Here is a 24740-nt window from a genome sequence, read left to right on the forward strand (position 1 = left end):
ATACGTGCGCACATTCACACACGCGCATCTCCAGATGTGATTTGTTTGGGGCTTCTTTTTTTTCCTTCTCGAGCGAACGTGCAGCCTCTCGCCACTAGGGGGAGCCCTTACCTCATTGACGTTCACGCGCGCGCGCGCGCACGCGCCCCAGCTAGCTGTAACCGGCTAGCCCCGTCTGGTCTCGCCCCGTAGAGTTGACACCCTTCCCCGACAAACCCCCACCTCGGCAGCGGCTGCGCTGCGCCGTCGACATGGCAAGGAAATATCGCATTTTCTTAACAAAAGATGAACATCTTCCAAGGCGTTTGGAATGAGTGAGTAGCGGCGCCGTTGCGGTGGATATTCGCGTGGTTTCTGGAAGCTGTGTGTTTGCTTTAGTGCCATTCGCGATGCAGAAACTCGGAACGCTAGCCTGTGTTTGTTCGTTAGCATGTTAGCACCCCCCCCCCCCTTTAGCCTTGCGACCTGACTATTTTCTATTCGCAGCGTCTCCAAAACGTAATTAAACCACTTACCCATGATTTCTATTATCTGGTTAATATAACAGTAAATACACATCGCAAGCCATTTTGGATGTGTGGTTTCCCTGTGTTACATAATCTCCCGACTAGCCTCACTTTTCGCTGCTTCGTCTACGGTTTTCTTGATTAAAACGCGCCCACAGCCAATGAGGACGGGATAAATCCGTCAAAATGGCAAGAAAATGCCCGTGCCATAACCTCTCGATGATATATGTAATTAAGAAAGTAACTTAAGTTATCAATTGGCCCGACGCTAGCTCGCTTAGCCACCCATTAGCCTGGCGATGCTAACAAGTCATCTTTTGCAGCCCGTAAATCAGCTGAGTGCGAGCTTTCTATCAGTTACCGTCTCGGTACGTGTGACACGATAGTTACGACAGCACGCAACTGGAGCCTACAATCAAAGAATGCTTGCGGCTTAATGCTACTTTAATTCTATTGGCAAACGTCAGCTACACAACAAGTTCGGGATAGCGTAGACAGGCTATTAGCTAATTCAAGCACCCTTTGTCCATAGCCTCAGTGGCGAGCCGCACGATTAAGTAGGCCACATAAGCAGTTGTTTTGGGCTTGTTTGCTCTCGAACCCACATCGGTAGTTGCTCACAATTCTTCGGATTTGCATTTGGGATACCTGACTACCTCTGGAGTTTTGTTTGGATGGTGTTGAATGCTCAAGTAGCAGCAAAAAAAAAAAAAAAAAATCCCCTTTACGTCAACGTAGCGTTTAAAATAGTGCAAGGATTTGCTAATTAAATGTTGTGAGTATGAATTATTGGGTCTTATGTTGACACTATGTAAATGCATTGCAATGTTTCCTGACAGTAAAATGGCTTTTCTTTTCTTTTTTGTTTCCCCCCTGCAGTATTCATCGTGTGATGTGACCCAAAATCCACAATGTGTGAGAACATTTAGTTCGGAAGAAAACAATTCTTGATTCCAGTGGAATCTTTCATATATATTATTATTATTATTCTATTTTTTTCTGTGTCCTAGTTTATACACATTTGCACGCACTCGTCCCCACCCACATATAATCATCATGCCAGTTCAAGCGCCACAGTGGACAGAGTTCCTGCTCTGTCCGATCTGCACACAGACATTTGAGGAGACTGTTCGGCGGCCCATCAGTTTGGGCTGCGGACACACCGTCTGCAAGATGTGCCTGAACAAGCTGCACCGCAAGGCCTGTCCCTTCGACCAGACGGCCATCAGCACGGACATCGAGCAGCTGCCTGTCAACACGGCCCTGCTGCAACTGGTGGGAGGCCAGGTAGGACACCTTTTTGCTCTTTATTGCAGTGTTGCTCAGGGCACGCGGTTTCTATTTGGAAAGTCATGGCAAACTCTCAAGTAAAAAAATGTGTCAAAAAGGCAATGCAGATTTGGGAGTAGGGCTGAAAAATCCATCAAATTCAAGCAATGCAGCACAAGGCAAAAAAAACAAGCCACAAATTTGTTTGAATTATTGTTGTAATCTGACTTGAGGGTTATTTAGGTTTATGTCACACTTGCTTGGTAGAATGTGGTAAAATTGATGTAGTAAACATTTAAAAGTGTTAGCAAGGTGATAGTAGATAAACATTTTTTTTTGTTTTATAGTAGATAGAAAACTGTAAAAAGTTTTGTTTTGCTTTTATTTTAGTAACTAGGGGTGTTAAAAAAAACGATTCGACAATATCGCGATATTACAGTTCTCAAATCGGTTCGAAACGATTCGACAATATCGCGATATTACAGTTCTCAAATCGGTTCGATATGTGGCCGAATAGATTTTTAAACATCAATTTTTTATGGAAATATTCAACAAAACGTCTTACTTAGGGTTGGGATTCACACATTAAGCATGGAAGAATATTATATTAATGGAACATTGAGCCTTAATATTAGATTTCAGTGCTGTTCAAACATGAAACAGACTGCAACCTTTTTGTTAAATGCAGTGGCTCAGTTAGAAGCCTGAATTTTCAGATAAATAAATACATTTTCATACAAATCTTACAGTCTCTTTCGAGTCTGTTGTTTTCTCTTTATTGTAAACTGCAGCTGGACGGAGTCCAGGAAAAAGTTCCCCACGGGGAAAATAAAAGTATATCGTATCGTATCGTGTACATGTACAAGTTTACTGATTAGTCTTAAAAAAAAATCACAATCAATTTATAGATTTGAGTCGGGATTAATCGAATCGTGACCTATGAATCATACGAATCAAATCGCCAGGTACTAGACAATTCACACCCCTAAGCGTAACTAATTTGTAAGAACAAAAACAATAAAACTAATTCTTATTGTGGGAAGAGGACCTTAAAGGACCTTAAAAATAAACGCATTCAATTGCAATTGCAATATTGAGAGGGGAAAAATTCTCAAATCTGAAATTAAAATATTTTTTCAAAATTGTTCAGCCCCGCTGAGGAATTAAATTTGTTCTGTGACCGAGCACTATCACCTTGAATCGGTGATCCCTTGGCAATACATGAAGACTTGCTTGTTTCAAAATAATCCACATTTATAGACCACTGTTTAATGGTAAGTCATTTAAATGTGTCACATTTTTAAATTTAGTGATCTGTTTGGCCATGCTGTTCTCTTATGACGTGGTCTTTGTTGCTTTGCAGACTTATGTACTATTTATTAAAAAGATAATAACAATAATCGGGAAAACTATTTACTGACAAATTTACTTAGTGTAAAAGTTCTTTTACAGTCGGCTTCAGAGTTGCTTGTCAACCACCAATTTGTTCCTATTAAAAAAAAAAGATTAGGCAGTGTTTGGTCACTGAATCACAGCAATGTCAAAAAAGGCTTTCTGCTCATTGGTGCGGCTTTGTTATCGAATGGTTCTTTGATGGTTGGTTTTAGAATGGCTTTCAACAATATCAAGGGTTTGACATTAGAGGATTTACTGTATTGCAATATGAGAAAATCAAGATGACTTTGTCTGACAAGAGTCCCCAATAGTTTATGAATGTCTTGCTTGAGTGATGAAATAAGATTTTGAAGCTTCATTAGGAACAAGTAAGCAACTATGACCTTGATGAGGACAAGCGGGTGGATTTTTGATTTTTGATATGGTAATGGCTGATGTTTTTAGTACGTTCTAATTTAGGCCTTGAATTGAAAACGGCACTGCTGTAAAGGAACGGCCGGAAATAGAAATGGTTCTTAGATATTTATATGGTCTTTGTTAACGCTGTAATGGGTGATGACAGTTAAAAGATCCATACATGTGACAAAGTCATGAGCGTTTGATGATTTCAGCAGCTTTTTTTCTTTTAACTCTCATGATGATAGTGGTGTGGTCGGTACACAGACTACAATCATAGAACTACAGGAAACAGGAAAGCGAAAGCAATGCTTATGTTTCTGTACAATAAATGATTGTGTTGCAAAAATGGAGGCAATTATCTTTCTCAGTGACTTTGATTTCTAGTGGGTCAAGGGACAACATACTTTAGATAGCGCCGAGTTTTCCGTTTACAAACTTGTCAGTTGGTGTATTATTTAGTGTGTCAATGACTATTTCGTTCATCTCATTCTGCTGTTGACCTTTTTTTTTTTTTTTTGCATTCCCTGTCATTGTGCGCAGGTTCCGAAGGCTCAGCCAGTTGCCTTGATTAGCAGTCCTGAGGACTCGCAGCATTATGAGGAGGCGAGGCAGTGCGTAGAGGAGCTGGCCCTCTACCTGAAACCCCTCAGCAACACACGAGGTACTTCAACACGTGCTCGTTCGTCTTTGAGGAGCGCTTCTCATGTTGAAATACAATAATAATACAGTATCACTGGTTTCGCCACCACATTGTGCATTTACTCACCCGTGTGGTTGAGCCGCATGCCCGCCCCGATTACTCACGCCAATTAGCGCATGTGATGAGTGATTTTGACATCCTTATTGACCGGGCTGCTGTTTGGCCACAAGCTGGCATCATCATGGGTGTGATTTGCAATGAGATAAGTCATTCAAATGGTGCGTTGTTATTCCACTAAAGCACAGCTACTAACATTTAACGATTATGTAACGGCATGGATCTGCCCGTTGATCGGAGTTGAGTTGGCAGCTCAGCTGTGTAAAGTAATAAAACCCGTTGTTTCCAAAAATATGATTTCCTTCTGTTTGCCACTATGATGGTTATCTGTGATGGCATTGCAATGGCATGTTGTGATCCAAGTCGTCATACTCGGCAGCATCTGGTTGTGCCATTTAAAACAAAACAAAAAAAACTTGTCAGACAACATTGAGCGTACCCCACCGCGGCCATTGGAGACTACGGGTTTACCTCCTCCAGCGTTGGTGCTTTTTATAGTAAAAAAGGCGGGAAAATGCCAGCATATGCTGACAGTTTGGTGAAAATAATGTAAAAATAAATTCATGCAACGTTCCACAATGGTGGTTAATGTATCGTTTAGTGTGTGAACGACAGCAAATGTGCTTTTTAGGCTTACCTCACCAACTTGGCGTGTAATAAATTTGAAATGCAGAAGTCGATGCTGCCAAGTCCTTATAATAGACAGTGATGAATGATTGTGCAATGTTGACCCTGGCCTTGTTTAAACTATGAACTGTTAAGTGGACAACCACAAGTACATTTTACTAGGGTGACATTTACGATCTGTCTCGGGACTGCAGATGAAAAATAGCCTTTTGGCTCATTCTAGCATATACGGAAATGTTTATTAATATGTACTGTCCCTGATACCAATCAATCAATCATCAGCCAAAATTAAATATCTCTAATAACTAGTGGTGTAAACATTAGTGCGTTCATTTTGAGTTAATTTAAAGTTCTTTTAACACCACAATTTTTTTTATTCTTTACGCGCGATTAATGACCCCGCCCCTTACTTGGAAAGCCTGTACTGGGGGGATTCCAGTTGCAACCCAGCCGACGCGTCCATGTCAAAATTTTGCATTAATACATTTAACTCTTTCACTGCCAGACGTTTTCAGAAACGGGTTGTCCCCACTGCCAGCCGATTTAAGCATTTTGAGTGATCTTTCAAGGTCCACAGAAAATGTTGTGTTTGGACTATGGAAACACACATACTACCAAATGAAAGATCGGACTCTCAGCTTTCATCAGAAAAAAAAAGTTTGTTTCTACCTTATTCCGTATTTTTTGTGAAACGATGTTATTTCATGCACTCTAGTGAATTGTACACTTCTTTTTGTCCATGAATGATGCCACAAACACCTAAATAGTGCTTTACTTCTGTAAAACGCTTTCACCAACAATGAAAAAGTGTTTTTTGATTGCAAAATACGTTTATTTCCATTCAACAGTGTAACAATTTGACAAAACAATTTCGCAAACTATTTACAAATGTGTGCAACTGTGGTACTACTTACAATTATGTGGATGTTTCAAATACAGTTTTTCCTTTTGTAACGCTCTCCTGCGTGCAAGGAGACGCCAGGACTCGCACAACAGTTTACTTTCACTTTCGCATTGGTCCGTTTTGCGTGCAAACGTTACACTTTCTTGACGGCCTTTTTTTCCGGGGAATAAAAAGCAAGTAGCAGACTGTACACACTTCCTCCGATGAATATGCATTGGACTCGGGGCACTCTCCGTCGTCCGATCGAACGTCCGCCTGTGCGTGCTCGGTTGTGTTCCGCGTTACGACACCGTCATAGCCGCCGCGTCAGCGGTTCCAATTTCGCCGTCAAGCTCGGATTCACCTTCATCATCATCGATGATGATCATCGTCGTCATCAATGTACTATTTTAGCGTTGGTCGGTGCCTTTCGTCTTGTAAGTGTAGAGCTGCTTGCAAACGCTCGCCATTGCCCGTTCCCTCCTCCATCTAGCTCCATCTAACGTCTTCTACTGCCGCGTCAATGCTTCCCAACCACGGAGTCACCACCCTCATCTTCATCATCGATGATGATCATCGTCGTCAACAATGTGCTCTTTCAGCGATGCTTTTGGTCTTTGAAAAAAACGGCTCGGGCGTGAGCTCCTTGCGACCAGCCGCGATTTTTCCTTTGTCTTCCATTCTCATCTCCTGCTCGACGCTCTAGCTCCGCCTCTACTGACGCCCACCCGATCTTGTCAAAAGAAAGTCATCGCTGCCCTCTAGGGGCCAAAAATAGTCATTAGGCACAACAGACCGTCTGGAAACTTTCACCACAGCTCCGGAAGCCTTGCCCGCACCCGTTTCAATTTTTTATTTTTTTTAAATTGGATGACGTCTGTAGACGTCATTGGCAGTGCTCCGTAGGTTTTTACTTGACGTCTATAAACGTCAATGGCAGTGAAAGAGTTAATAACAATGCATATATTGGTGGAAATTGGGATCAAACTGTATATTACAATTTCACAAATGGGCAAAATGTTCATGTTAAAGATGAGCTAGCTTTTAAAAATGCACTGAGCTGTCGCAGTCTTACAAATGCAATTATGCCATCTAGTGGCAGAAAAATGACCAACACAAATCCATATTACACTCATTTTTTACAGTACAATACATTGTTTTAATTTTAACTCTGTTTTATGATTGATTATGAAATTCCTGCATCAATGATTAAAAGATGTAGCCATTAGTTTAATCCCCCCCCATTTTTATGTTAACGAGTATGAAAACTTAGAAACAATAAAGAAACAAATATTTTATTGTACATTTAGAACAGATATAGAATTTGTGATTAATCATGAGTTGCTATTGAAGTCATGCTATTAATTACAATTAAAAAATGTAATCGCCTGACACCCCTACTAATAACGTATATTAATAATCAACATTTTAAATTTAACACAAACTAAGATCCCAAAACATTTTTATCAACTATAACCTTAAAAATAATAGGCTTACAGATTTGTTTTTCAAGGACTGGAAGTGTTCATGTATATTTGGCAAAGACTCTGTAACTTCCATCCTTAGACTTCGAATCCAGGCTAAATTTAATTCCTCCCCAACACAAAGAAGTTAGTCTCTCATGTGAACATACTTCAATCAGAATCAAATTTCAGAACAAAATCAAATTTAATGTTATTGCACAAGTAGAGAAATTACACTTAACGGGCTCAAACCGTCCAAGATGCATGAAAAAAAAAAAAGCAATCAAACCGTCCAAGATGCATGAAAAAAAAAAAAGCAATGCCCAAACAGGGCAGGAAGACCTTGTCGCTATTGGCTCCCGAGATCTTCGACTAAAAATGAGGCGAGAGGGAGAAAAAAGTGGGGGAGGAAAAAGGTCAAGGCTCTCACCATGTTCCATCAGGGAGCATCGTAAAAGCCTGGTTTAGAAAAAAAACAAAAAAAAACGCGAGCTTATAGCATATGGTATAGACATTAAAAACAAATATCTAGACTTTAACATGTAGGACGGGAGGGAGGAATGTGGGGCGGTCGGGGGTGCCCAGCTGGTATCTCGGAGCGCTCTGCAGCGCGAGGGGAGAAATCTTAGAGCATTATATGGCTTCCACAAAAAATACATGCAAATAAAACAACAAATGCAGTAGGTGGGAAGTGCTGGTGACGTTTGACAGGTGCTTCAAAAGTTGCCGTTTCTAATGTTGCTGGAAAGTCAGCCACTGATCTCTTGGCCCGCTTTCTCACCAGGGGTCGGTCTGAGCAGCACGGCCCAAAGTATGCTGAGTCGACCCATGCAGAGGAAACTGGTCACTCTCGTCCACTGCCAGCTGGTGGAGGAGGAGGGCCGCGTCCGGGCCATGAGGGCCGCCCGCTCTCTGGGCGAGCGGACGGTCACCGAGCTCATCTTGCAGCATCAGAACCCCCAGCAGTTGTCCTCCAACCTGTGGGCCGCTGTCCGTGCGCGCGGCTGTCAGTTTCTTGGCCCAGGTAGATTCCGCAAATGAGACCGCTCAGTAAAGACGACTTTGAAATTGTGACTCATTTCTTTTTCTTTTTTTATCATTTCTCAAAGCGATGCAAGAAGAGGCCCTGAAACTGGTCCTCCTCGCTCTGGAGGACGGCTCTGCTCTATCCAGGAAGGTTTTGGTTCTGTTTGTCGTCCAGAGGCTCGAACCTCGCTTTCCGCAGGCGTCTAAGACGAGCATAGGCCATGTGGTGCAGCTCCTCTACAGGGCCTCCTGCTTCAAGGTACGCCGGAAGAACAGCTATGTGCTGCTTCTGCTTTATAATAACAATTTGTCTCTTTGAGCATCATTCTTTGGACCAGTGAATATTTTCAGAATCCTAAATACCAGAAACAGACATTTAAAAAAACAAAATGTCTATATTCTTTTGTTTGGCTGCTTAGGTGACAAAACGTGATGAAGATTCATCCCTCATGCAACTGAAGGAGGAGTTCCGCACTTACGAGGCGCTGCGGCGCGAGCACGACTCTCAGATTGTGCAAATTGCCATGGAGGGCGGCTTGCGCATCGCACCCGACCAGTGGTCTTCTCTGTTATATGGGGATCAGTCGCACAAGTCACACATGCAGTCCATCATAGATAAGGTGCGTTCCGTTGCGGTGCAAGTATTTGACCCTTTGGAAATTCGTATTTATTTGCATGTTTTCTCCATTTATGGGTAATGGCTCTCACCGTGGTTCGCTATCTCGGCAAATTGATGTCAGTGGCTTTATATCTCATCTGTTTTTGAATTGCTTTGGATTGTGGCATTTTGTTGCAGATTTTTTTTTTTTTTACAAAATCATCATTTATAATTTTTTTTAGTATTTAAGCCTTTTATGTTTACTTACATTGGTTTGATATTTGCATTTGTTTGATCATTAAGGGGAAGTCAACCTCCCCTAAAATTATTGACAATATGTTCTATGCAGCCCCACTAGTCTAAATATAGTATTCTGGTTAATATTGCGTTAGTGGAATATGAAGAAATGAGAAAGTAAAGCGCCAGGTTAGGAACTGGTTAACTACAACAGACGAGAAAGTATCACAAATAATAAAGATTTAAAAAGGAAGTAAGTCCAAAAATATGTTTTGACAATAATATATTCTATGCAGCCACACTGGTCTAAATATGGTATTCTGGTTAAACTTGCGTCAGTGGATTATGAGTTGAGCAGCAAAATCCATCTGTTTTTATCCCTCTGGGGGCGGCCATTTTGCCACTTGCTGTTGATTGAAGATGACATCAATGTTGCTCAGGTCTCAGGTAACAACAAATCACAGCTCAGCTTAAAAAAGACAGGCGAACTGTGATTGGTCATTGCCCGAGTAACTGTGATGCCATATTCAGTCGACAGCAATTGGCAAAATGCCCCCCCCCCTCCCGAGATGGATAAAAACGTCTGGATTTTGCGTCATAACTCATAGTCCACAAGTGCAATGTTAATCAGAATGTCATGTTTAGACTAATGAGGTCACATATAAAATAATTGTCAAGAAATGTTTAAAGGGATTCTTGACTCGTTGAGCAATTTTCAGCAGTAAAAAGTTGATATTTTGTCTAGAATTAATTTGATAACTTCTTTACTTTTCATGTACAATTAATACATTTAGGGCGGCACGGTGGCTGACTAGTTAGCACGTCACAAATTACAAATACAAATTTGAGAAGGGCAAAACGACTTTTTCACAGCGCTGTCGTAATCTCCAACACGCTTTTCAAGTGTGTTTTGTAAGGAATCCTGCCAAGCATAAAAGCACTGATGCGTTGACTTCCTGTGACCTACATAGCTGCAGACCCCAGCATCCTTTGCCCAGAGTGTCCAAGAGCTCACGATTGCCCTGCAGCGCACTGGAGACCCGGCCAACCTTAACAGGCTGCGGCCTCACCTTGAACTGCTCGCCAACATCGATCCCAGCCCCGGTAAGAAGCGAGCCAAAGCGTTCCAACTATGTAGCAAGACAAAAAAAAAAAAGGGCTTCCAATGGCTGAGCTGTGAGCTGAATTGTTGAAAACTGTTCAGGTATGAAATTGCAATATTGAAACATAATCCCGGCTTTGCTCATTTCACACCCAGATGCGCCCCCTCCCACATGGGAGCAACTAGAGAAGGGCTTGGTGGCGGTGAAGACGGTCGTGCACGGCCTCGTGGACTTCATCCAGAATCACAGCAAGAAAGGAGCCGACCCCCAACAGGTAGTTTTCTATCCGTCAGTTGATCAAATTGCTTGTCTGCTACTCATAATAAAAAGCGTCAACCGTGTTTGTAGCCTCCTCAGCACAGCAAGTACAAGACGTACATGTGTCGTGACATGAAACTGAAAGGCGGATGTCCCCGTGGAGCGAGCTGCACCTTTGCTCACTCTCAGGAAGAACTGGAGAAGTTAGTTTCAATTTCATTCTGCTTCAATTGACATTGATTTCCCTGGCGGCTTACCCAAAGAAAGCAGCATTTAAACCTCCGCCCTGTGTTTTTAACTCATTAGGTATCGAAAAATGAATAAGCGCTTGGCAGCTCGCCTCCCTGGTTCAGGGGGGCCGGAAGAGGGTCTTCCTCTTGACGTGGCCGTGACCAGGAAGCCTTCACCTCTCACCAACGGCAGCGTCGCACACTCCCTGCCCCAGCTCATCGCACGCGGCGCAGACGCCGTCCCGTACGAACTGCTGCGAAAGCCCCTCAAGATGGACGGTGGGAATCCGAGTGCTCCGGGATCACCACCTGATCTGTGAGTAGAGAATTCCCCAGACGACGGATCTCATTCATGCGCAGTGCACTAAGCTGGCAAATACATCTTGTCAATGCTTAGTGATTCTTACAAATACAGCAGATCGGACTTCTGTGACTAATTTACATTTTAAAATATTGTCGTTTGGATGATATTTTTTTGCTTTGTCTTATGACCATTTTTTTTTTAAGATGTGAACAATGTTTTCAAAAAGAATACTGGGAGAAACCCTGGAGTATACAATGTAACTACTGTGTACTGTTTTGGGGTAGCAGCTTTACATGAACTGGAAATATGCATTTTTAGCACTGCTAGGGGGAGCATGGATGTAAACAACGTTGAACATAACACTAATTTATATTTTTGGGATCAAAATTGTGATCTTAGACCACACAAAAGTGCTTTTTTAAAAATTGTTCTTTCTTTTTAACGCCAGTGCATTTATCCCACCCGCCTCACCAATCAGAAGTGGCATCCTGCTACTTGTGAGCAGGTCACGCTAACCAATCCGCTCCAAAGTGGTTTAACCTTTAGAATTTTGTGGTGGGAAAAGTTGGTCCTCGAGGGCCGGAGTCCTGCAGGTTTTGGATGTTTCCCTTCTCCAACACAGCTGATATGTGATAAGCTCATCAGCAAGCTCTGCAATAAGCTTGATAACAAACCTGTTAATTGGAATCAATTTGTGTCAAGCGGGAAACCTCCAAAACCTGCAGGACTCTTGGCCCTTGAGGACCGAGTTTGCCCACCCCTGCTTTAGATATTACAGTTATAGCAGTCTGCCTGTTTTTGCTTTTCAGAAGCTGTTGGAGTTCAGGAGTTACAGTGCTTTGAAAAATATGCGTGTTTTCCTGTCGGGGACGACAGGTTCATATTTTGAGGGTTCAAAAAAAACGCACGTCGCATAGACACCCATCGTCAGTGCTTTGCTTTCCAGGCTGCTCGCAAACTTGGGGGAATGCAAGTCACTGAGCTATCTTATTTATCTGAGCTATGAGCTGCGTGGTGCGGATGCTCTCGAATAAATAATCCTTAAACTACACTTCTAAAAAGTATTATCACAAAAGTCAGTTGTGGGGGAGTAGCTATGTATGCGGCTAAACGAGCAAGAAGAGAAAACAGAAGATGGAGACGCTAATTGCTAATGGCTAACTAATATCAATTGCAGTCACGAAAGTGCTTTAGCGTACAGTATTAATTTTGACAGAAGACTGGCTGAAACCACATAAGGGAGAGCAACTAGCGGCGTCTCCCCAGAGCTTGTCTGCGAGGGGAGAACTTGTTTTTAACCCTGGAGAAGCCAAGAACCCTTTTCTTCTTTGGAAAATTATGAATTATACATTAAATGACTGGTATAAGTTCACTGAACACCAAAATACTTGTTTTTTCAATTTTAACCCTTTTTTTTTTAACTAGCTCAGAGTTGCTAATTTATCAAAATATATATATAAAACATACTCTTAGGCATTCTGCAACATGATATGAAATAGATTAACAAAAAAAACACAATTTTACCATCTGATGGTTTGCTGAGAAGATGCTTTTGTTTGGATTGATTTCCAGCTTAACAAAACAGCATGTTGCCAGCCATCTTGTCACCACCACTCTGGCTCATGTACGTGCAATATTCATCCACTAGATGGCCCCATGCAGGGGTCAGAAGTGGCACTCTGAACTTTTCAAGTTAAATTTGTAAAAAAAAAAAAAAAGGTCTTTGTTATTTGAGTAGCAGAATTTGACCCCGTGGGTTCTCCAGGATTAAATACTTGAAACTTGTTTTTTTTTATCAAGATGTTGCTTCAATAAAAGTGTTAACACTATCACAACTACTGTGCTAAATGACGAACGAACTCCATTATAAATCACGTGATCGATGGCCGTGCGGGGCTGATCTGATTAAACGGGGGAGCATATCATCGGAATGGATCACGTCACACGTAAACAGGTGACCAGAGATCTTCGTTCTGAATGATTTCAATCGGAATGAATAAAGTCTCCATGTAAACCCGGCCTGTTTACAATCTTGCATCTATATACAAAAAAAAATTGGGGGCAAAATGCCTCATTTAGGGGCCGTCTGAAGCCCCCTGGTATGACAGTACAAAGTGAATATTGTACTGAAGCTTGATTGAATCAAATCAGAAAACTAGATCGTGTCAATTTTGATTTGATCTAGTTTTCTGATTTGAAATCAGAAAACTAGATAAAATCAAAATTGCCACCGTCAAACTCTGGATTGTATCGAGAAAAGCGAGTCTTCATAATACTTGTACACGAGTGACAGCTGAATAGGATGTTAACTGACCCACTAATGTGATTTTGCCATTGATCTTCTGCTTAGCCTGGATCCCGTGCCCAAGACCGGCATGCCTCTGCCACCTCACGCCATGGCTCACCCCCGGATGGCCCCCGAGCATCTCTCTGGCGTCAAGCAAATGCCCGTCGCCCGAGGTTCGCCCGTGTACCCCCAGCAGCAACTCCCCGAGATGTTCTACTCTGACACGCGCCCCCCACCTTCCGCTTCCCAGTATGAGCCCTCACAGTATGCCCCTGGTACGATTCAGCCGACCACGATGATGCAACATTCGTCTGTGTTGCTTCCGGAAATTGACTTTTTTTCCCTCCTTTTTCAGGTTACCCGTACCAGCAGCCACCACAGTATGTTTCTCGCGATTACATCCGGAACCCTCCACCCCCGAGCGAGTCGGTACCTCCTTACCACGACCCATACCCTGGTTATGGCCCACCTGAGCGCCCGTACCAGGCCCACCACTCGGGCCCCCCCTTTTCGTACCCTCCTCCATCACACCGCCACGGGACCTACGCTGGCCCGCCGCCTCCCCCGCAGCCGTACCCGTCTCAGAGGGACGGTCTGGTCCGGATCAGCTCCACGCCACTGGACGTCGCCCCACAATCGGCCGTGCAGGCAAACTCCATGTACCACCCGGAAGCCAGCGTGCGGGATCGATACCCACCAGAAGGCTACTACCCACCAGGAGCCCATTCACAACACATGAGGGCTTACGTCAAGGTAAGACATTTGGAATCCTTTGTCCTTATGAGGGTCTCCGTACTCATCATTCTTGTCCAGGCTTTATCATTTTCTTTGAGCAATCTTTTTGTTTTTGAGTTTTCATGTATGCTGTGCTGTATTTCCAATCCAATCCAAACTTTATTTTTATAGCACATTTTTATAAACAAGTTTTTCCAAAGTGCTGCACATTGAAATCCGCACATTATCATACACATACAATCTAGTAAAACCAATTATAAAAATAAAAGCAGTCAATAAAATAGTAAAATACAATAATAGGTAAAATAAAAAATACATTAAAAATGTACAAATAAAACTTTTTCCTGTGTTCACATTAGAGGTGCGGTGGTTAATCGAACTAATTGATTCTCAAAGTGCTAGATAAATATTTTGATAACCGACTGTTTTAGTCCTTTATGAGGTTAAAATTGTCCAAATTCTTGGAATAGAATACAATCGAACTTTATATGTCCCAAGATAAAAACAGAAATTCATATATAAAACGGATTATTCAGGCAAACATTAAATAATCTCTCCTGACACGCCACAATATTATTAAATGAAATAAAATCTAATGTTTAAATTACATAAAAATCTCAATATTTTTTTCCCAAACATCTGCTTTTACTTTGATATTTTTGCCTTTTTTCAGACCAAAGCAGGAGCTGAGTCGTAATCGTTTGTGCATATTCTCAACTGATTTGACATATTTTTAAATCCGGATGGAAGTTAAAATGTGCTTTTAAGACGATAATGAAATAATTTACAGATTAATCCTTTATAAAAAATTGTTGGTTACAGCCCTAGTTGAAATACATATACAATGGGTTTAAAAGGTGAAAATTTTCATTTTAAAAAGGGTAAAACTGTCTAATTAACTCATTCACTGCCATTGACGGTTATAGACGTCAAATATTCATTTTAACTATTTCTATTCAACATTTTTTACCCTTTTGTTAAGAACAGTGTGAAAACTTCAATTTTTAAATTTTTAATAATCTTTTTTTTTTTCTAAAGAAAAGATTATTAAAAATGAGGGGCGTCAGGCGATTACAATTTTTAATCGTAATTAATCGCATCACTTCAGTCGTTAACTCCCGATTAATCATAAATTTTATATCTGTTCTAAATGTACAATATTTTTTTCTTCGAGGTTTTCATACTCTTGTTAACAAAAGTGGAAACAATGTTAAAACTAATAATAGTTCAAATGAATTTTTGCCGTCAATGGCAGTGAATAAGTTAATTAGACAGTTTAACCCTTTTTAAAATTAAAAATGTAGTATCTGCATTGTGAAGAATGTTGATACCACCCACAGATACTTATCTTCCTTGCCAGTAGTTGGCGCTTACACTGCAGCCATTAAACACATCAGTGAATAATCACATGTCAAAAAGACAGTCTTGTTCACAATTATTCAAATGTAATTGAAATATGTAAATACTCATTGATATTAGTCTGAAAATTTGTGTTATTGAATGTCCCTAAAATACTTTTTTTTTTTTATGGTTTCATTATTATTATTTTAATGGTTTCATTATTGAGGATGGTCACCTATTGTGAAAGGTATCCCCCCCCCCACCCACGATGAACTAGTGTGACCGCATGTCATCGTTCAATAAAGCACTTGAGCTCCTCCCCCTTTTCGTTCCATGTCGCAGCCCAGTCTGGATTATCTCCACCGCCGGCGCCAGGAGCTCCTCTCCCAGCTGGAGGAAAGGAAAGTCATCTCCCCTCCGCCCTTTGCCGCCTCCCCAACTCTCTCGCACCCGTTTCCCAGCGACTACCCTCCTGAGGTCAGCACCGTTTCCAGTCTCGAACTATGGACACGCATCCAACTATGAAGATATTCGGGAATGAGGTCATATTCACCTGTAATAATTTTTTTTTATTTTTTTGTGTGTGTACGTCTTCAGTATGGCGACGAGAGCTCGAGCAGCATCGGGAAATGCCGAGAGCCGGACTACGCTGGCCAATACTCTCCGTGGTCATGTGACACCATCAGCTCCTACATCGGCACCAAGGATGCCAAACCCAAAGACGTTTTGGTTTCCGGTGCCATGGACATGATGGTGAGTTCTTTCTACAAACGCAATTTATAAAAAAAAGGCGTCAAATGTGTCAACTTGACTGACCTTCATATCTCCTCTCAGAATGTGGACGCCAAGGTTCTGAGGGAACCGTCACTTGAGGCCCCTCGCAGGGGTGCGGAAGTGAAGGACGACGACCCCATTATTCCTTTTGGTCCCCAACCCACCGTCTCGCGCTTCGGCGCCATCTCCCGGACATCCAAGACGGGTTACCAGACCGGCCCCGTCCAAGCGTTGGTCTCGGCGCCCCAGAATCCAAACTCCAAACACATGTCCATGGCCGGTAAAAAAAAAAAAATCAATACTGTCTCAGCACATAATTAAGTTTGTTGTCAGCCTCGCTTTGACGTGCGATTTGCGTTGGGGCAGAATACACGTATGGGAGCCACGCGGGATGGGGCGCGACGTCGTACGCCTCGCACCAGACGGCCCAAGACAGAGAACAGCTCAAGATTGAACTGCAGCAGGTCAACCAGCAGATCAACCAACAGACGCAGATGCAAAGCATGGAGGTACACATCTTGTCTGCACAAGCCACTACAGAACAATTCAAATCACCGATTACATTAAATAATCTTTCACGACAAAAATGACATTTACAGCACGATGTGGAAACAAATACGTCATAAGAATATTTATGTACGCATTCGTGCCAAGTCACTCGTCACTCATTTGCTGACACCCATGTCACTCACCAGGCAATAAATCTGATTAATTCGATTAATTGTAGTTTTTAAAATTGAATCATTGAACATTTGCTAAATTGAGTTTTGTCTTGTGGATTATTAAAAACTGTTATGTTCTGTGCCATTCAAATGTTTTTGTGAATTGTAATTTTGCACAAGTGGCAGAATGCTGGATGGGTGCTTCACAAGACATGTTTACAATAGCTACCAACTACTTCATTGTGGCATTTAAGCACAAACTATAAATGTTAAGTTTATGTTAAAACTGTTTTAGAATCACTATACATTATTGTTTGTCTGAACTTTTTGCACAGGAATAATTTTTGAATAAATGTTACTTTAAAGTAAATGTTTGTTGGGTTTATTAGATGAAAATTGATTAAAATCGTAATCATCCTCAATGGCTGAAAAAAAATTGAGATTTTAATTTTTGGCAATATCGCCCAGCCCTCGTCTTTATCAAGCCAAAGTCACGTATACAACAATTGAAAGCGATAATGGCGACTCCAAATGGGCAACCCTACCGACTTAATCAGCTGCCTGATTAAATCAGCCCATTATAGCCCTTCAAGAATTATCGGCTAAATTGCAGATTTTTGCCGATTCTTTTTACCTTCTTTTAAATTGTGCAAGGAATTTGTCATGGTTTGTGTAAAGAAAAAACAACAAATTCATTCAGTGGTATGGCAATCGTCTCCCAATCCAGAGGTTGTGAGTTCGATCCCATGCCATTGAGACCATGCCGGAGTATCCTTGAGCAAGATACTCGACCCCACCTGTTGCTCCTGATGCTGCGTCATCAGTGGGTGAATGTAAAGCGCTTTGAGGGCCTGCCGCCTTGTAAGGTGGAAAAGCGCTATTAGATAAATCAAGTACCATTTGCCATTCGTAGTGCAAACCCAAATGTGTAACATTTGTCTATATTTAATTTGATTATCATTTCTCATGTACAATGCATACCTTTTTAAAAAAAGGCATTTTGTCACACACAAGATGACATCACGTGGCTCAGGTGATGACCAATCATGGCTCAGTTTGCTAACATCACATGATCAAACCCAGACAACAGGTGAGCCGCGAGCACCTGTGATGTCATTTTCAGTCAACAGCAAGTGGCAAAATGTGTTTTATGACAAATAAGTATGAACTTTTTATTGCTGAAAAGGGTGAAATGATTCACGTATCCCTTTCAATATGACAAACATTCAACTACTGGTAACAAAGATTCATAACTTAAAATGCGTTGTGCCACGCAATGCATTCTGGGAACTGGAAACCGACATTCAAATTTGCTCAAGTTCATATTTGTTTCACCAATTGATACTATTGATCAGCCTCCATGTGGGTCTGCTAATTTTACAAACCAGTCCAAATTAGAATAGAAGATTTTTTTTTTTTTTTTTTTACTCATTCACTGCCATTGACGGTTATATACGTCGATAATTCATTTGAACTATTTCTATTAGTTTAACATTTTTTTTCCCACTTTTGTTAACAAGAGTATGAAAACCTAGAATTGTTTTACTGTACATTTAGAACAGATATAAAATTTGTGATTAATCGTGAGTTATCTCGTAAAGTCATGCGATTAATTACGATTTTATTCGCCTGACGCTCCTAATTTTTAATTGTAATTAATCACAGTTAACTCACGATTAATCATAAATTTGATATCTGTTCTAAATGTACAATAAAAAAAAAATCTTCTAGGTTTTCATACTCTTGTTAAACAAAGTGGGAAAATTGTTAAACTAATAGAAATAGTAATTTTTTTACGCCAATGGCAGTGAATGAGTTAATCTAGTTCCCGAAAATATGCTTGTGGAGATGCGACGATATTCACTTGTGTCTCAACAGTGAAATGGAAGAAGCACAAACGTTATCTGGCCAGCGAGGGCCACCGTCATTTGTTTGCGAAGGTCCCGGTCCGTCCTCAATGACTTGCAAGTTTATTTCCTGGTCATGTTTTGGCGAAGCTTGCGTATGATTTGACCTTTGCAAACGTTTGCTTCTTGCGTCGACAGTCTGCCAGCAACCCGTTACTGCTGCCGAGAGACGCCAGTGCCTTAGCAGGCCCGCCGGTGACCAGCAGCCAAGTTCAGGCGGCCGCCGCCGCTCAGTCCCAGCAGCCCCCCAAGTGGCCAACAGGGGGCGCCGGTGCTGCGGCAGTCTCCAGCGAGCAGCTGAGCCTGGAGCTCCACCAGGTGGAGAGAGAGATTGGAAAACGCACCCGGGAGATGGCCATGGTGAGGAGACCTTCAACTTTGAAATTCAAAATGCTTTTTCCTCGACTGGTGACTGATTCATCATCAAAATCTATTCAAATGTAGGAGAAATTCTGAAATCGCGATCATTAGTTGGGAGGCAAAGGATAAAAATTGTCGCTAGCGTCTTCTAGCGTTCCCCCAAGGACCTCATGAGTAGCCTGCAGGCCTGTTCTCAACAAGCTCACCAGTGATGAGACATTGTGATTTTCTTGGAGTGTTGCACAAGTGATCATTTGAACACGCAAACACTACCGGAGATTTCTAGAAAAAAGTGTTGCTTATTGATATTTAATCGGTTACCGACGTGAGCGGGTTCTTCACATGAATGAATATCAGTCATGATATCGAATGATTTCAGAAGTGTGTATCCAACTGCTAGCCTTTTGTATTTGTAATCAATTTCAATTTCAATTACACTCCACAATTTAAAAAGTGGCATAATCAAATAAATGTTTATTAATACTAATTTTGAGTTGTTTAAATGTATACATTTCACATTAAATTTTTTATTTTTTTAAGTAACTAATTTGATTAGAGATTGACCGATCTTTTTCCAGGGCCGATACTGATACCGATTATTGGCAGTCAGGGAGGGCGATAACCGATATTTGAAGCCGATATACATTTGCAGGTGGTGTCAAAGTTGGTGTTTGTGTCAAACTTTTTAATAATAAAATAATAAAAACTCCAGCACTCGACTGCTTAAATGCCTTCAAGGACATGTTTATTAAACAGCTTTTGTGATTTATAACATGTTAAAGTTTTTTTGTTTGCCGTCAGCTTTTGCACCAACTATAATGCCAACTCCAAAATAGCTGCTAATTCGCGGGCTAACTGTTAGCTCGCACACTAACCCCGGGATAACTCCCAAATAGCCGCTAAAAAACGGCTATTAGGTTAGCCCGAGAGCTAACCGTTAGCTCACGGGCTAACCTAATAGCCGTTAAATTGCGAGCTAGCCAGGTAGCTCGCGGGCTAATAGCCGCTAATTTGCGAGCTAACGGTTAGCTCGTGGGCTAACCGTTCACCCGCACGCTAATTCCCAAATAGCTGCTAATCCGCGAGCTAACTGCTAGTTCGCGGGCTAATAGCCGCTAATTACTGCTTATTGGCTGTTAGCACTGCACGAGCAACCAATCAGATGGTGCTGTGGGCGGGCCAATGCTGCAGGAAGTCAACAGCCGCTGACTCAGAGCAGACGGAGGAGAAAAGCGGCCATCTTTCGCCCATGAATGAATTAAAAACAAGAAAAGAAAAGATTATTAAAAATTCGGGGCATCAGGCGGTTAATTTTTTTTAATCATAATTAATCGCAAGACTCACTAGTTATTTCATGCTTAACTCATTCACTGCCATTGACGGCTATAGATGTCAAAAATTAATTTGAACAATTTTTATTAGTTTAACATTTTTTTTTCCACTTTTGTTAACTCTTTGACTGCCAGACGTTTTCAGAAAAGGGACGCCGTGGGTGCCAGCCGATTTTAAGCATTTTGACTGATCTTTCAAGGTCCATAGAAAATTATGTGTTTGGACTATGGAAACACACATACTACCAAATGAAAGATTGGACTCTCATCTTTCATCAGAAAAAAAAGTTTGTTTCTACCTTTTTCCGTTTTTCAGTAATCAACAATAGAAAATAGTTAGTTTCACCTCTGTTTTGAAACAAACGTCTTTTAACGTCTTTGGCACTCCTCCATAGGATTTTACTAAACGTTATTTAACGTTTTTGGCAGTCAGAGAGTTAACAAGAGTATGAAAACCTAGAATTTTTTTTATTGTACATTTAGAAAATATACAATTTGTGATTAATCGTGAGTTAACTAGTGAAATCATGCGATTAATTTCTATTAAAAAATGTAACCGCCTGATGCCCTGAATTTTTAACAATCTTTTTTTTTTTTATGGATTTATGGCAGTGAACGAGTTAATAGGGTGACGACATTGAGGTAGTTCCATCAGCCCCTGGAGTGTGACCCCAACAACCAGCAATGACCCCAGTGTCAATGTTTCTTTCCAAATGCAGGAGAACCAAGTAGCCCACGAGGTCCAACAGTACAAGATGAAATCGGTCGAGAACGGACAACCTGAGCACAAGACTCACCTGGAGGAAATCTCCCTTGCGCTCGGGTACGTCGAACCGCATCTGGCTGCTATTCTTCGCATGCTTTCTGTCCCGTGACGGCGGCTTTTGCGCCGATGTGTGCAGTGAGGTGTCCAACGGCTCGAGCAGCCTGCAAGACGGCGCGGTGGGCGGGTCCATGCTGTCGCTGGCAAACAAGACGTCGACGCTGAGCCTGTGTTCCGAGCCGGTCGGCACGGGCTCGGAAATGCAGAAGAACGGGGTCGTCCATTCCTGCTCTTAAGCAGTGCACACTTACACGCACACACACACACACACACACATACACACACAGAAGATGCTCTGTTGAAAAGCATGCGCACGCACACACACACACACACACACACACACACACACACACACAGATTCTATTTAGAAGATGAGCAGTATCTGCCGTGATATGATTCTCTTTCTTTTTGTTCTGTGAATGAGCTTTTTTTTTTTTTAATTATTATTTTAAATGACTTTCCTTGCCTGGAAACCAGGGCCTATGATAACATTTCTTTGTGTGTGTTTTTGTTTTTGTTTTTGTTCCTTCTATCCCCCCCCAACCCCCCTTTTGAATTTCCAGACGTAACAAGGCTCACATTCAGGAAGAGGAACTGTGTGTGGTGATGGTGACAGTGGCACTCAAAAGGGATCTGACCCCCCCCCCCCTCCCCCAAAAGTCAAGATTCATGTCACATGACGTGCAGATCAAAAAACACCAAACGGTTACTGAGGCAAGCAGCATGCAAGTTGGCCCCGCCCCTCCCCCAGAATCGTAATCGAAAAACAAACAAAAGTGGTTGCACAGATCCAGATGGTCTGGGAAGGGAAAGCAAGCCACCTGAACGCAACAAGAAGCATATGATTTATTTTATTTTGATTTTTTTTTTTTTAATTGATGCATTTTTAGGATGGACTCTGCTGATGTCTTTTTTTTTTTTTGCATAAATAATATTAAATATTGAATGGAAGCATTCTGTTTTAAAGATTGCAACTTTCTTCATAAGGGAATGTGCTTCTTCCTCACAATATTGTACTCCAAACAAAACAAAATGGCTGCACATCCTCAGGCCGGCCGCCGCCTCCTGCATCAGGTTGATGAGCTTTTCCCTCCTCAGAGCTTCTCGTCTGGCCACTCGCAAAAAAAAAAAAAAAAAAGCTCCCCATTGGGATGATCTCGTCACGTGCTCGCATGACTTCTATGAAGTTGCCTTCCCTTTTTTTGTTTTTTTCCTTTTTGTCTTCTTTTCATGCTTTACATCCTTACGATTTTGGGGGCATTTTTCGGGAAATATTTTACTGCTGCATTTTGTGTTTTTTTTGGCGGCTCCTCACCGGCGCTGTCATCATCATCACCACCGCCACCACTCGAGCGCCCCGTCGTTCCGTTCACTGGTCGCAATCGGAGTTTGCGTCCGCCCGGATCTCTTCCCGCCCGCTTTTAACCGCCACATTTTATCGTTTAGGTACACCCGCTCACTTATACATACCAGTATGTATACATACATTTAATATACTAAAGCACTATTAACGTGCCACCTCTTATTCTACTCGCTCAGCATTTATATTAAATGATCTCTACTTTAGAATCAGCATTTTTTTTTTTGACGTTTTTATTGTTTCTGTCCACTGGTTGCCAACACAGACGTTATCCTTTCCCAGACGAAGGACTTTCTGTGCGCATTTGACGTGTGTTCACTTAAATCTTTTGTGTTCAAACAAAGATAAGACTATGCTTCCGAAGAAGACAAAAACAATTCTGTATCTTTTTTTGGGGGGGAGGAAAATATGCTTTTGGGAGACGTAAATGGAGCGTTGTGTGTGTTAGTTGTATTGTAGAAAAAAAATGTTACCCTGAGTTTTTCCTCCACTTTTATTTTCGTTGCCCCTCAAGTTGTGCTGTAAAGGTTGAAAATGAGAAAAGCGTTAAGCCCCGCCCCTTTATGAGGATACTCAGGAAGTTGACTTAAAAGGCTGGCCTCGGACCATCCTCTTTGGTTTTTTGAAATATTAAAGCATCAAAGTTCTGATGACGCGGCGTCCTTATTACAAATAATGCGATACTGCCAAAACAAATGTTTTTGTTTTTCAAGGAAATTTTGACCTGCAAGTCTTAATCGACAACTGCAAGAGAACTTGGGTGACATTCAGTCAACTTTTTTTTTTGCTCTTTGTTGAGCTTTTTCCATCATAAGTGCAAGTCAACCAAAAAAAAAAAAAAAAAAGTCTGCCTGACTGCTTTTCAAACCCCTTTAAGGTGGGATAATGTCGCTTTTAATAGCAAGAGATGCTGATTTGATGTTTCCGAGTGGAACTGCTGCCTACTGCCCCCTCAATGAGAGAATCCATTTCAAACCCTCCACTCCCCAATTTTTTTGGTTTTGTTTTAATTTTTAAATTCACCACTGAGCTCTGTTACCGCTGTTTGAGGCTCGCTCGCGTTTTATTTCCCCGACTTTGTGGGCAACAGAATTTGCAAATAGCTTTTTTTATGATTGCTTCCCTTGTTAAAGAAAAAAAGATCTCTTAAATTATGGTACAGGTTTAATTTCAGCAAAAAAAAAAAAAAAAAAGTTTTATATGTATATTATACTCCATTAAGGAATGTCTAGAATTATCTTCCTCCAATGTGGATGTAGCCATTACGACGCCATTTTGACTTTGTAAGAGAATTCACTGTGTGAAAATTGGTTTGCATTTTTGTATAATACAATCTGCTTTTTTGTTTGTTTGTTTGATACGAGCAAGAGGTCAAACTGGAAGTTTGAGGAAGAAAAAAAAAAAAGAGGTGAACCTGTGAAATTTGACACAAAATGTAACTTATGTACTACAGTGATTCCGAGTTTAGGGGGAAAAGATTAAATGAGATTGCTAACTCTTGACTGTTGTTCTCGCTTTATTGCAAATACATCCATAAAACATAACGTCGCTGCTATGTGAAAAACACAAGTCCATTTTTTTTTTTTAATTCATACGTTTTTGGGATGTCTGCATTCAGGTTCACCCCAAAAATTTAAAAAGGGAAGAAAAAAAAAGGACTTAAGTGTTTTTCACATAGCGACGATATACATACTTACCGCATCTTCAATTTATGACCAGATTATTCATCTTGATGGCTTTTTGTGCCAAGATAAAATGTATACATATGTTAATATTTGTCTCCCTCTTATGCAAATGAGGGGGCGGTCCTAAGCGTGTCCTGGGCTTGACTATTAGCCCATAAACTAGCTTTTGTATCGTGAAGTTTCGTTCCAAGATTTGGTAAATACAATCTTTTTGTAAAGTCTTATAAACCCATCATACTCACACAAAGTTTCCACATGCCAAATACCTACATTTTCCCCCCTAGTAATTCGACTATAAAAGTAGAACTATTTATTTTAATCGCGGAATGATTGACGCAAACTTGGCGTAATTCGTCATTGTTCTGACCAATCAGCGCATCGCATTTACGGCAGTGATTCGGCTTCAGCGTCAACAAAGAT

General features: G+C 41.3%; 1 protein-coding gene across 1 annotated transcript; it reads left to right on the forward strand.

The window, feature by feature from the left end:
- The first annotated feature begins 146 nt into the window (after nucleotides 1–146).
- On the forward strand, nucleotides 147–24137 carry rc3h1b (ring finger and CCCH-type domains 1b). The gene is made up of 20 exons (XM_077555798.1): nucleotides 147–314; nucleotides 1386–1421; nucleotides 1517–1793; nucleotides 4110–4230; nucleotides 8084–8323; nucleotides 8409–8584; nucleotides 8745–8945; nucleotides 10132–10264; nucleotides 10419–10537; nucleotides 10612–10724; nucleotides 10828–11067; nucleotides 13406–13617; nucleotides 13698–14095; nucleotides 15761–15895; nucleotides 16016–16171; nucleotides 16253–16472; nucleotides 16559–16701; nucleotides 18900–19121; nucleotides 21172–21275; nucleotides 21355–24137. Exons 3-20 carry the CDS (start codon nucleotides 1563–1565, stop codon nucleotides 21509–21511), a joined length of 3321 nt encoding a protein of 1106 aa, XP_077411924.1. The 5' UTR covers nucleotides 147–314; nucleotides 1386–1421; nucleotides 1517–1562; the 3' UTR covers nucleotides 21512–24137.
- The last annotated feature ends 603 nt before the right edge of the window (nucleotides 24138–24740 follow it).

This window comes from Vanacampus margaritifer, chromosome 2 (assembly GCF_051991255.1).
Source record: "Vanacampus margaritifer isolate UIUO_Vmar chromosome 2, RoL_Vmar_1.0, whole genome shotgun sequence".
In the NCBI taxonomy this organism is placed as follows: Eukaryota; Metazoa; Chordata; class Actinopteri; order Syngnathiformes; family Syngnathidae; genus Vanacampus; species Vanacampus margaritifer.